At 43.0% G+C, this 12,362-nt stretch overlaps 1 protein-coding gene across 1 annotated transcript; it reads right to left on the bottom strand.

Moving 5' to 3' along the window:
* Window positions 1-5,462: 5,462 nt before the first annotated feature.
* TMEM213 (transmembrane protein 213) lies at window positions 5,463-12,362 on the bottom strand. The gene is made up of 3 exons (XM_073322853.2): window positions 12,119-12,362; window positions 9,478-9,546; window positions 5,463-8,510 (listed from the first exon to the last, which is right to left on the bottom strand). Exons 1-3 carry the CDS (start codon window positions 12,198-12,200, stop codon window positions 8,341-8,343), a joined length of 321 nt encoding a protein of 106 aa, XP_073178954.1. The 5' UTR covers window positions 12,201-12,362; the 3' UTR covers window positions 5,463-8,340.

Raw genomic sequence — 12,362 nt, 5'->3', positions numbered from 1 at the left:
CAAAGTGAAGAATCCCCTATTCAGTACAAACTACAGGGGAGTTTCACCTAATTGGAATTTAGCCAGGATGCTGGTGCCAATCATCTTGCTCTGGTGAAAAGTGTAGCAGGATTTTTAGTGACCACAAGTGTTGAAGGATATTTGTCCCTTCAGAAAGAGAGCATCTCCAGCAACACAGTGCCTCCTAACGCTACTCAAAGGTGTTGGTTCAGAATAGGTGGGGAGAGAAGAACACCACTTCCTGAAATCACCATTACCACTTCCTGCTGCATTCTGAGGTGGGATTTCGGAAGCATTCAGCACTGAAGCCAGTGGGAGTTTTAATATTGACTTCAATGGGAACAGAGTTGAGGCTAGTGTGCAGAGCACATTAGAAAATCCCACTTCTATTTGCCCCTGAATATCTCTCATCCTTAGCATTGCTCAGGCTCAGGCCTGCTCAGCTTTTGAGATATGACAGAATGGCAGCCTGAGTGGTAAGGCTAACAACTTGAAATATTGCACTTACTAGAGCATTGGAGAATCAACTGAATATTAAAAGGTTATAGAGTAGCAGCCGTGTTAGTCTGTATTCGCAAAAAGAAAAGGAGTACTTGTGGCACCTTAGAGACTAACAAATCTATTACCTTACCCTTAAGTTTTTACTCTTATACACTTAATATAACAGATGTTTTAATTACACTACCCTGTCAGAGAAGATGAATCTCTGCTGATTAGCTCTGTTAGTTGATACCATATGCATGAACTTCGGTAAGTAAGAAAGGGGGGGAAGTGAGGTGATACAGTGAATAATGTAGTAGGTCCCTTTGGGCTGATGTGTAGTAACCGCCATTAGTCAGCATTTTCAGCTGATTGCAGAACAATTAGAACTTAATGACTATGACAAATGGTTCCAAACTAATCAGCATGGTATTTGTAATGTAACTTCTTTGGCTCAGACTGGGGGCCGTCCCAGTGCCATAAGTACCTTCCCTATGGCCCTCATCCAACAGAAGACTTCAGTGGGCTTTGAGCAAATGAGAGTTATGTAGTGAACAGCATTTGAGTCTCTGCCATTTGGTTCTTGATTTTGAATTACAGCCTTGATGATGGTGGGAATAGGGCACCACTGCAGATTCCAACACAGTACAATGAAACTGCAGTCCTCTGCAACAAAATTTTCAAATGCAAGTCTCTTCAGTCAGGCACCTAAATAAGTGATCTGGTTGAAGATCCCTGAAAACCCACCTCTGTTTAGCTACTTAAATGTGTATTTAGGTGTAAATTTTATAAACCACCGAGGGAAAATTTTGTCCCTATTGCTTAGAACGAAGGTATGGGAGTTAGGAGGACCCTGTCTGTGCTGGTGAGTCACTACATGACCTAGTGATGTCTCAGTCAGCTTACTGTGAACACTGACTAATAACTAAGTGCCTGGTTTGCCATTGCTCTGTACCTAGTGTAGTCATTTATACCAGTGCAAGTGGGTTTAAGATGCTACCAGATCAGAGTGGTTGAGTTTTACATCTGCTTTTCACTGGTGTAAATGACTGTACAAGGCACAGAGCAATAGAGAATCAGGCCCTAAACTCTAGTGATGGCTCACTTTTGTAGGGCAAATAAGTACATTATAATCCCTGATTATCAGGAAGATACTGGGGCAAAAATGTAGCTGAGTGCCTATTCTGTCAGTTCTTCTAGAATGGATTCAGAAGAGGGAGGCGCTACTGATGTGAGAGACACGTAAGTCTTATTTCATACTAAAAGCTTTATTTCTTACCATTCAATCTACTACGAATTTCCAGCTGTAGAGAAAAGCCCCGGAAGACTCAAATGCCAATGTTTTGTGTGTCTGCCTGCAATAAAATAACACTTTAGCATTTATAAAGTGCTTTATATCTTCAGAGAGCTTACAAACATTAACAAAGGAAAATGAAATTTACTAGCTTTGGTATTGATTTGAGCTAGGGCATTCTGAGCATGCTGATGAAGAGAATATTTTCCTAACAGATCCTGGGAACTGTTGGGTACAATATATTACGTTAGTGACACCCTACGAGTCAGGGATTCTCAATCGATGTCTTTGTGTGGACCACAACTTGACAGAGAGAGAGTGCCTCAAGCACTCCACTGTTCCCATTCACCGTCATGTGGACCACCTCCACTTCCCGTTCATAACTGCCTGACATCCCTGTGTAACGTGGAAGTGTAATATTAAGAAAGTATTTGGCTGAATGTTTAGCTGTTACTAATTTGATCTAATAACTAGAGACTACAGGGTGAACAGATGTCCCGATTTTATAGGGACAGTCTAGATTTTTGGGTCTTTTTCTTATATAGGCTCCTAATACCCCTCACCCCCGTCCCGATTTTTCACACGTGTTGTCTGGTCAGCCTCAGAGACTAGGAAAGGCCAGCACTATGTGACCAACCAACTCTCCATACAATACCAATGGTCCATGGACCAAAGGTTGAGAATCAAATAATGTGGTGGGCAATGTGGTTTATTTTAGACTTGGAAGTGCCTCTGACATGGAAGTATGTTATGGAAAAAAGCCAGTGGAGGGGAAAGAACTGTCATGTAAAGTGCAGTCATCAGCGAAGAAAGATTAGTTTATGGCAAGATAAAGGGAGTGATTAAAATGGCATGTTTTTCTCTAGGAAGCCAGGAGGGGAGTTTCACAGGACTTTTGGATTGTCACAACAAACACTGAATGCACCTATGGGGTAGAGAACTGGAGAAAAGGGTATAGAGCCTTGAAGTTTCAAAAAACACTACAAGATGTGGAGATGACCAAAGGGTTTGGAGGGTGAGGTGGTTATGGAGCCTAGAAGCAGAAGGAAAGAGTTATGATGGGAACACAAGATTGAAGGTAGGATGACGTATCTCTGTCTCTTAAAAATATAAATATATATATATATATATCTATATCACCAATACTTAGGAATTATAGAGTTTTTATGTGGTTAAAGTGCTGTGCAAATCTTATGTAGTGAATATGGAAGTGTTAAAGGGAAACCAAGATCAGAAGGGAGAGAGAGAAACAAGAGTGGTGACCAGAATAAAAAGGAAAAGAGAAAGAGAAAGTCATTGAGGAGTGTTGATATAATCTATCCATTGTTTCCAAAGGGTTAACTTCAAAATGCGCAGGCTGACTGCTTAAATAATTCTATTTTTGAAAAGAACCATATTGCAGTAGCATGTGAAAAGCCCATGTATTCTCTGGCAACTAGATCTAAATTATGTTGCAAGTGTCCCTGGTTTCTAGGGTTCTCTAGTGTAGCAAACTCAAGCTTCTGTGGCACCTTTTGGTAAGTATAGAAATGGAGGCTTCTGACTAACTAATACAGTGTGTAGTGTATTGTTGTTTTAGTTTATACTGCCCCTAAATTTTCAACGTGCTGCAGATATTTGTATGGCAAAAACCTAATTGTGTAAGCTGATGTTGGCAGAGGGGGAAATTAGAGGTTTCCACAGTTGAGGAGGGGACAGTTGGAGCTTTCAGAATGTGGGACAGCGAAGGGGACACTGAGTTTTGGCACTCTGGAAGCATTTTAGCTTTCGTGACGTATGGATGCATCTCTTCTTTCCCTCCCTCTTTGAGTCACCGTATGTCTATGCTATAAATGCTGCAGCGCTGTCAACACTGGGGCTTAGGTTGGCTTAACTACATCTCTCAGGGGATGTGACACCGTGTGACGTAGCTAGGGTGACCTAACTTTTAGATGTCAACCAAACCTCAGAGATGACTTTAGGTTCTGAAGCAGAAGTTGAATTCTTACCAGCAACATTTTGCAGCCTCTGCCCCATTATTTGCCATTGCATCCAACACAAATGAGTTAGCTGGATGTTTCTTTTACAATGATCAGCAGTGAAATGCTGATACTTAATTGTGAACAATTAAACTGACCTCTTTAGGGTTCAGAGTTGACATCCCACTTAGATGAAGGGGCAGTTCTACGGCTATTGTTTCAAGCTGTTTGCAGACTCAGGAAGACAGTACTGCATTGTTTACGCTCAATCACATTTGGAAGGTTATCAGCGTGACATAAGGGCTGGAAACTTATTCTTTTTAAAGTGAACATTTAGATACCGGTTCACATCTGCAGCAAGGAGTGAATTCTATGGCAGATGCTGAAACCTCTGAATCACAGAATACAGGAGGTCTTGAGCATATAGTTCTGAGCATAATTGTTGTGGCTTCCCATGAATGTCTGCTACTGTCCTTGGTTATAATGGGAGTAATTAAGTATATTTCTTTAATGAAATCTATTAACTTCTTTGGCTTAAAAAATCCCAGCTCTTCAAGTCCCAGTACAGACCATCTTTTCTTATGAAGTTAATCTCTGTCTTCACTCTGTACATTAGATGCAGGCAGGAAGCTCTGGTGTTTTGCCAGCTTTCATCCCTGTGGTGAACTTGTAAAGTGCAATCATTGTAAAGTGCAATTGATTAATGTGTAGCCTATTCAGTAAAACCCCAAAGAACAGCCCCTTGATAGAAACAGTGAGTGAGTAGTGTGAGTAATTACCAGAACAGCAGTATCGAGAAAGATGAAGAGGCATGCATGAAGTGCTAATCAGGTTAGCCTTGAGTTAAGGAATAAGGAAAAACCCTAGTCAGATATACAGTAGTTGGATTTATTGTATTTCAGAGCAAGTTAATGTATTTACACCAGAATCATTTGCTGCGACTAATGCTCATTTATTTCAATGGCACTTGGTGGTATTAGAAAAGCTGATCAGCTGCAAGCCTCCTGCTGCTCTATTCATCTTATTAGGGTGCATAGAACTCTCATTCTATTTAAGCTAATGGCAACTCTACTGGATATTCCCTCCCTCTTTATAGGCACTACATCTCATGCCTGGAATTGGGAATCTTTGTTACCCTCGTCAAAAGCAAATAGAAGTCTGCTGGTTTGACCAACAATGATCAGATTCACACTGGGGTTATTCAATTATGTTTATTTGTCTTACCATCCAAATTCAACCCTTTTTGCCTTTTCTCTGTTCTAATGGCCAGGACTGGATTACATGGGTTAGAGATGGGGAAGGCATTTAGTCCATCTTCCTGCGAATGCAAGGTGGTTCTGTGCAGTGCACTAGTCAAGTTCTAAATGATTTGAGCATTGGGACTTCCATCGTCATCTGTGGGAGGTTATTTCACAGTTTAATAGATCACTTGGTCAGTCTGTGTTCATTTCAGCATGCTTTGTCTTAGACATTTGGGGACCAAACATCTTAAAACATCTTAAACAATCCGATAACACCCGTACAGTATGTACTAGCTTAAGAGTTGTGAGGTTTATCGCAGGTGAAAATGAAGCTTGCACACAAATTAGTTGGGCTTAATGTTCTGTACTGTGAAAAAGAGATTGGTTGGCTTTGCTAATTTGTAATGCCGAAACTAAAGGTTGGGACAGCTGGGGTATATTGGTATAGCCCCACTGGAGGTCAATAAAACTATGCAGATTTACACCAGCTGAGGTTCTGGTCGGATGTATTTATTATTAGCAGTATGACTGTAGCAGACTAAATGCTTCATGGTTTTGCCTAAAGAACACAGTTGTAAAAGGTGCTGTACTACTGAATCGTCTTTGGCTTACAGATGAAAACTGGACATCTTATTTGTTGTGTATCTTCACATTGATAAACCTTCTGTTGTGATTTTGTCAGTCAGAAAGAAGCTATTTAACAGCTCCACAACATAAACCCTACTGTGATGTGTTTTCCACCTCCCAAATACGCTAACAAATGTAGCGGCACATCACAAATAAACTTTTGGTTGTACTTGGGTACTGTGCACTCTTGTGCACCAGCTCTGAGGTACCCTGCTGTGCATATGACGGCTCATTAGTTAGTTTTCTATTTGTCTTTAGAAGGCCCATTTCCAGAGTCCTTGGATACAACCTTTTATTTTGCACTTTCTGCAACTGCTGTCTAATTCTTGAAGTCCTGTTACTGGAAGACCAGTTGGCTATTTGCCGTGTGTGTGTGTAGATTTTACATTGTGCTTGTCTCTCACAACACGTGTCATCATTGCAAAAATATAATACATGCCTCGTTGACCGTCTCTGTTTTTAGAAGAGTTTTAATTACATCATAACTTACTGTGTACAAATGGGACTGTTAAATTGTTTGCACTGGTACCTAGGAGCTTTTTGGATACAGCCACCACTTCTGAGGACCCCAGAGCATATTGGTGATGGTAGTATTATACTCATGACATTCATAAACAGGACTACATTTTCCTTAAGGGCCTGATGCAAAGCCCGCTGTAGTCAATGGAGTGAGTCCAACTGAAAGGCTATGGATCAAGCACCAAATAGGTATTTAAAATCATATGCTGTACTGTGTAGTTGTCTCTTTGCAAAGGGTTTATGCAGCTTGCAAACAAGGCCCTTGTACTACATAAGAAATTTACACAGGAGTGGGGATCTGGGATATATCCATTTAACAACAGAAATTCTAAATAATTAATTTAGTCAATATAATTCAGACCTGCCTCTTGCTGAGAATGGGAGGCTGTTGCCCCACAACACTGGTGTATAAAGTATGTTTTGTGGTGGAATTGCACAGTATCAGGAGCCGTGATTTTTTTTTCCAAACTTAGCTAGGGTAGTGAAAGAACTACAGAAATCATAGCTAATCCCACTTCCAGCAGCTGCTGACCTATTTCTAATCTGGAGAACGATCTCCCTAAAACTGGCGAAGAACAGAAAGGGTTCTGCAGCAGGTAGATACTAGGCAGTATGTGGTATTTTTGACAACACACATCATGTTGCAGTCAGACCAATACACATTAAAATAATAGATCAGGACAAAACCATTGTGTGTATATAGCTATAAGATTTGTCATTCATCCGTAATTTACAGTGTTTAACTGTCAACTCACTGTTCTTTCAATCAATGACAACAAAATACAAATCCTTTGTTTCTGTAAGTTTGTAAATATACAAGTTTATATATATTTTTTGTGAAAAGGAGTAGTTGGCGGGTCCAACACCAATATTTGTCAGGTGACTGTTGCTTTTGTTTAATTTTTGCATGTTGAAATGGTGAGGTTTTCTTGATGAGCGATGTTTTGTGATTGTTTCCTACTGGTATTTCTGCGCATGTTTAAAAAAAAATCACAATAAAAAAGCCACAAAAGAATAAAGTCCTTCCTTTTTCATGCTTCATTTCCTGATGTTAAAATTTCAGCTCAGCATTTCTCTCCACAGAGGAGTTACCTTGTATTAAATGGTGTCTTGTTAGGGTATATACCCTACCCAGCCCACTACACATCTGAGCAGTGCCTTGCAGGTCCCACTGCCTCCCCACTTTTCACTGTGCTGTGGAGCTACATGTCCCTATATGCCGCCACCACCACAGGTGTAGACAAGGTCTTAAAGGTTGTTTTTTTAATTGACTTGAGCCTTGTCTAGACAGGAAAGTTGCACAGTTGGAACCTGAGGTGTGAATTTAAGCTGATTTAGTTAAGAGTGCAAACCTGTTGTGGACGCACTTACTTTGGTTTAACGGTGGCTTTTTTGGATTTAGTTTAAGTTGATCTTGATTATTAAAACAAAATGATGCTCTCGTAAACCAAAGTGAGTCCAGATGGGTTCATGGTGGTTTAAATATATAATTTTAAAAATTGTTTAAATTAAACTGGTGCAATTTTGAACTGATTCAAGAGAATCCACACACACAAGTTGCACTAGCTGAACTAAATCAGTTCTAAATTAAACCAGCACAATTTTATTGTGTAGACAAGCCTTGAGTGTCCACACAGAAGTCTGCACTAGTTTAAATAAATCAGTTTTAATGCACTTTTAATTTAACCAGTGCAACTTTTGTGTGAAGACAACTCCATAAAAGCCGTGGAGTTACATCAATTCATACCAGCTGAGGATTTGGCCCAGGTTACACACTCTTAAGTATGGAGCTGCTAATGGTGGGTCTTTTATAAATAAAATTAGCTTCACTAACCTGTTGTCTGCTCGACGGTCAAAAGCTGGGTACTGAACTGTCCTCTGTAAGTGTTATGTGGGCTAGTGATAGGTGAATTGCAGGTGGCAAGCTCATAGCAGAGTACAGGTATCCAGGAAAGAGGGGGCATTCTGCATCATAGGACTAATTGTAAATTACTACAAGGGACTGGAATCCACTCCAGGACTTGGTTGGCTCAAGCGGATCAGCTATAAAACCTCCTGGGGAAGGCACTACCATGCCTCACTTGGATCTGGACCCATTTTTAGTATAAGAGGCCTGACTGTCCTTTTCTTTCTTCAGCAAAGCAGTTCAATTGCTTCTTAACCCATCTGCTCTTCCCTGGATGACCGTGGCGGATGCTGGTTCTTGCTGGCTTGCCACGTCTCATGCTTGCAAATACTTGGGTTCATCGGGACTGAGTTTCATGATCTTATCCACACAGAGCAGGATGAGAGTCAGAAACCAGAGGCTCCAGCCAACAGCAGCTGCAATCCAGCCGTATTCGTCTACCCCGAGCTGGCAGCAGTTGGCTACATCCGGGCAGAATTGCACATCTGATGGCAGAGAAAGCAAAACGAGCCATCCAGGTCATTTTACACAGAACAGACTTCTCTTTGCCAGAGGGAAGGTGGGGGAATGACTTTTGCATGTACCTGATCCTGGCCTCTACATTCTGCGCTCTCCAACTCCTCATGCCCCAGTTTTACACTCTCTGGCCAACTGCCTTCATTTAGCTGAATGCAGAGGGTGGTGGGGGACAATATTAACCCTCCCATTCAAGAGTTGCTGCTCCCTCAAGGGGAAAACACCTAGTTCAGCATCTGTCCACTGATTGATTCCAGGGATGGACTAAGGTAAAAGTAGCTGTTCCAAGAAAAAAAGTCAGGGGGGAGTGAAGGCAAATCTCATTTATGTGTGAGTGAGTGGGGGGTCATTTTGAAGCAGGGAAAAGTCCGGTGGAGGTGCATGGCTCACAGAAATATTTGGCACCTGGGAAAGAGGATGAGATTGGAAGCACTGGAGCAGCTAGCAGCTGGAAGGAGGCTCTTGGATTAGTTAAACTCAGTGCATTAGGTAGTTTGGGGAGGGATTGGTAACTGGGGATTGTGGGGAGGGGACAATGGGCTCTTTAAGAAGGGTTTTTTTCACACCCTACAGACATGGCTGGTCTGGCTCGGAGGGAAGGGGCTCAAACCACTGGGTGCCTGAGAAAACAAAGGTCTGGTTTGTGTGGAAAGGGATGTGGAACCAAACGCTGTGCTAACTGAATTAGTCCAGGCCCGTGAAAGTTGTGAACCTGGGCTGACTGGTCCCAGGAAGCACTAGGCCTCAAAAGCCACCCATATCACATGAATTTAGGATTCTAGTAAAATGTTTCACAGAACTTTACCCATAACCTGAGCTTTCGGTTAAGTGCATCATAGTACATAAATCCTACCCCATAGCTGCCTTTCGATGCTTTTTTTGTGTAATCTCACCACTAGGCTTAGGAGCTGTAGTAATGAATCAAAGAAGTCTTACCAGGGCATGGCCACTGGCTCCCATTGCCCCCGTGGTCTGTCAAGGAGACACTGGAGCTCATTTCGGCCTCTGGAAGGAAAAAGCACAGGAGAAAAAGTTCGGTAGGCAGAAAAACAAAGACAGGAAATGGAGAAATGTCTTGGCCCGGCTGGAGTCTGCTGACCACAGGCAATCTGATGATGATCCTCTTCTGCAAGAAGCACTGGGGAAAAGAGCTTTTTCCTGTGGCACAGGTGAAATGTCAGCACATGGGGTTTTCTGCCAGGGCAGGTGCTGTCTGACAGTGCCCGTTGTTCAGCTGATCTACAACTCACTAGTGTGGGAGGAGGTTGCCCCTTGTCTGGCTGTTGTACGTTGCCAGTGCTTCTACTGTTAAAGCCCACAGTTCCCAAATGTGTGTTCTAGGATGCTGTCTCCTTTGGGTTCCCTTCCCCTCAGACCACCATTGTCAGCACTAACTTAGAAAGAAGCGTCTCTTGTCACGAAAGACCTAAAGAATGCTTAATTTTTTTATCACATCTCCGTTGTGCCCAGGCACTCTACAAACAGGAAAAGTCAGTCCTTGCCCCCAAAAGTTTATAGCCTAAATAGACAAGACAGCCAAATAGTGGGAGGAAAGGAGATACTATCTCGTTTGTACAACTGTGGGAATTGATGCACAAGGAGAATAAAGCTGGGATTTCTAAAGGAGCCTAGGAGTTGTCTTCCTTCCTTAGGCCTCTTTGAAAATCCCCACCTGAATGAATTGTCCAAGGTCACACAGGAAGGCTGACAGAGCTAAGAACTGAACAAGGTCTCCTAAGTCCCAGTCTAGTGTCTTAACCGCAAAACCATCCTTCCTCTTTTGGTTTGGTTTTGTTTTTCAGGAATTTTGTTCCATGTTTTTAGAAATCTAGAGCCACAAAACTTGAGGTTACAGGAAATACTAAAGAAATCTTCCCGCTCAGAATAACGTTCTTGTGTGCCACCCTAGACTTTGGGTCAGTTGGCCTCAGTGAGTTGCGAATCCTGTCCTTTCCTCTGCACAGCTATATCGAGAGCAGCTTAGAGAAGGGCAGGAGCAGTCTGGACTTCCAGTTCCTTTTCCCACTTCTGCTACAACTTGCTGCATGACCTTGGACAGCTCACTTCATCCATTTGTGTTTAGTTTTTCCACTCGTAAAACAGGGTTAATAACTACCTCAGAGGAATGTTGTGAAGCTTGTAAAATAATGTGCGATCTTTGGAAGAAAGGCACCACGGAAGTACAAAGCAGCGTTGTGGTTATAATCTCTACTTTTACAGTCTATCTCAGGGGTGGCCAGCCTGAGAAGGAGCCAGAATTTACCAATGTACATTGCCAAAGAGACACAGAAATACGTCAGCAGCCCCCCATCAGCTCCCACCCTCTGCTCCCAGTGCCTTCCACCCACCGGCAGCCCTGCCAATCAGTGCCTCCGCCTCCTTCCCTGCACCTCCTGATCAGCTGTTTTGTGGCATGCAGGGGGCTCTGGGGGGAGGAGTGAGGGCATGGCAGGCTCAGGGGAGGGAGTGGGAAGGGGTGGAGTGGGGCCAGGGCCTGTGGCAGAGCCAGGGGCTGAACAGTGAGCAGCCCCTGGCACATTGGAAAGTTGGAGCCTGTAGCTCCAGCCCCGGAGTTCGTGCCTGTGCAAGGAGCCGTTAAAATATTAACTTCTGAAGAGCCGCATGTGGCTCTGGAGCCACAGGTTGGCCACCCTTGGTCTAGCTGAAAAAGAGTTACTGTGAAAGCAAACTAAGGGTACAGCTACACCGCAATAAAAAGCCCATGGCACTGAGTTTCAGAGCCTGGGTCAGCTAACTCAGGCTCATGAGGCTTGGGGTGCGGGACTAGAAATAGCAGTCTGAATGTTCAGGCTCAGGCTGGGGCCTGGTCTCTGACCCTCCCTCCTCGTGGGCTCCAGCCCAAGCCTGAATGTGTATCCTGCAGCCAGACTCAGCTGAGCCAGCCAACCGCAGCAGTGCTGTGGGGCTTTCAGGATAGTGTAGATGTACCCTAAGTAGCCCATCTTTAAAAATCTGCTAAAAGATCTAGAGAAATTCTGACACCTAAATGGACGCAATATCCTGAGAGGAAAATACCTGCCCTGTTTTAAGCAGCCACTCCTCTCAAGGGAGCAGCGAAAATCAGTTGTCTGGAATAATTAGCAGTTAAAGACTGAACCAAATTATACTGAAAAATGCTGGATACTTTAAAGTGATCGCTTAACCCAGCAGGTTGAGTATGGAAACCACATGTCTCTTCTGTAGCTGCCTCCAGTACTTAACATCCTACAGAGCAAACTACAGCTGAATCAGCAGACTCGGTCTGTGGCACTGTTAAAGTACATGCCTGGCAAAGGCGCATGGGAGTTTTGAAAAACTGCTGCATTTAATAACATCAGATCTCTTCAGAATGATACTGTGAGTGCTCCCCTCAAGGAATCCTTTTGCAGTAACTATCACTAATTTTAACCAGCACCAGTTCTTTACACTTCTTAGCTAAGGGACAGAGGCTTGTTTCTTGCATAAATCAAGAACAAAATCTTTGTTTAATCCGTTAATCACCTGACTGCTGAGGTGCAAGGCACTCATATACCTAGGTGACGGCTGCAGTATAAGAACCTAAATAGAACAGAATTACCTGCTAAGTAAGAACTCCGAAGAATGATGGAGAGGAAGACGAGGGTGATGGTAGTACAGGGCACGATGGTAAAGAGCTTCATGCTGGAACCCTGGCCGAGCAGCTGTGCTAATCAATATGCAGTCAATGGCAGCTTTGAAGGTGATTTTGCAAGTCCTCGATAAAATTCAAGCCTAACGTTCAGGGGGAAGGGTGGAGCAAAGGAAATTCCTGTTGCCAGTACACCTTGAACTTTCCTATCACG

Source organism: Lepidochelys kempii, chromosome 1, assembly GCF_965140285.1.
Source record: "Lepidochelys kempii isolate rLepKem1 chromosome 1, rLepKem1.hap1, whole genome shotgun sequence".
Taxonomy (NCBI): domain Eukaryota; kingdom Metazoa; phylum Chordata; order Testudines; family Cheloniidae; genus Lepidochelys; species Lepidochelys kempii.
This window is presented reverse-complemented; position numbering and strand designations above follow the sequence as displayed.

Bases quoted from the DNA above. Each gene is read 5' to 3' on its own strand.
- TMEM213 (XM_073322853.2), bottom strand. From the start codon at position 12,200: ATGAAGCTCTTTACCATCGTGCCCTGTACTACCATCACCCTCGTCTTC. The intron at 9,547-12,118 runs GTAATTCTGTTC...TTTTCCTTCCAG, and splicing joins TCGGAGTTCTTACTTAGCAG to AGGCCGAAATGAGCTCCAGT. The intron at 8,511-9,477 runs GTAAGACTTCTT...CTCTGCCATCAG, and splicing joins GAGCCAGTGGCCATGCCCTG to ATGTGCAATTCTGCCCGGAT.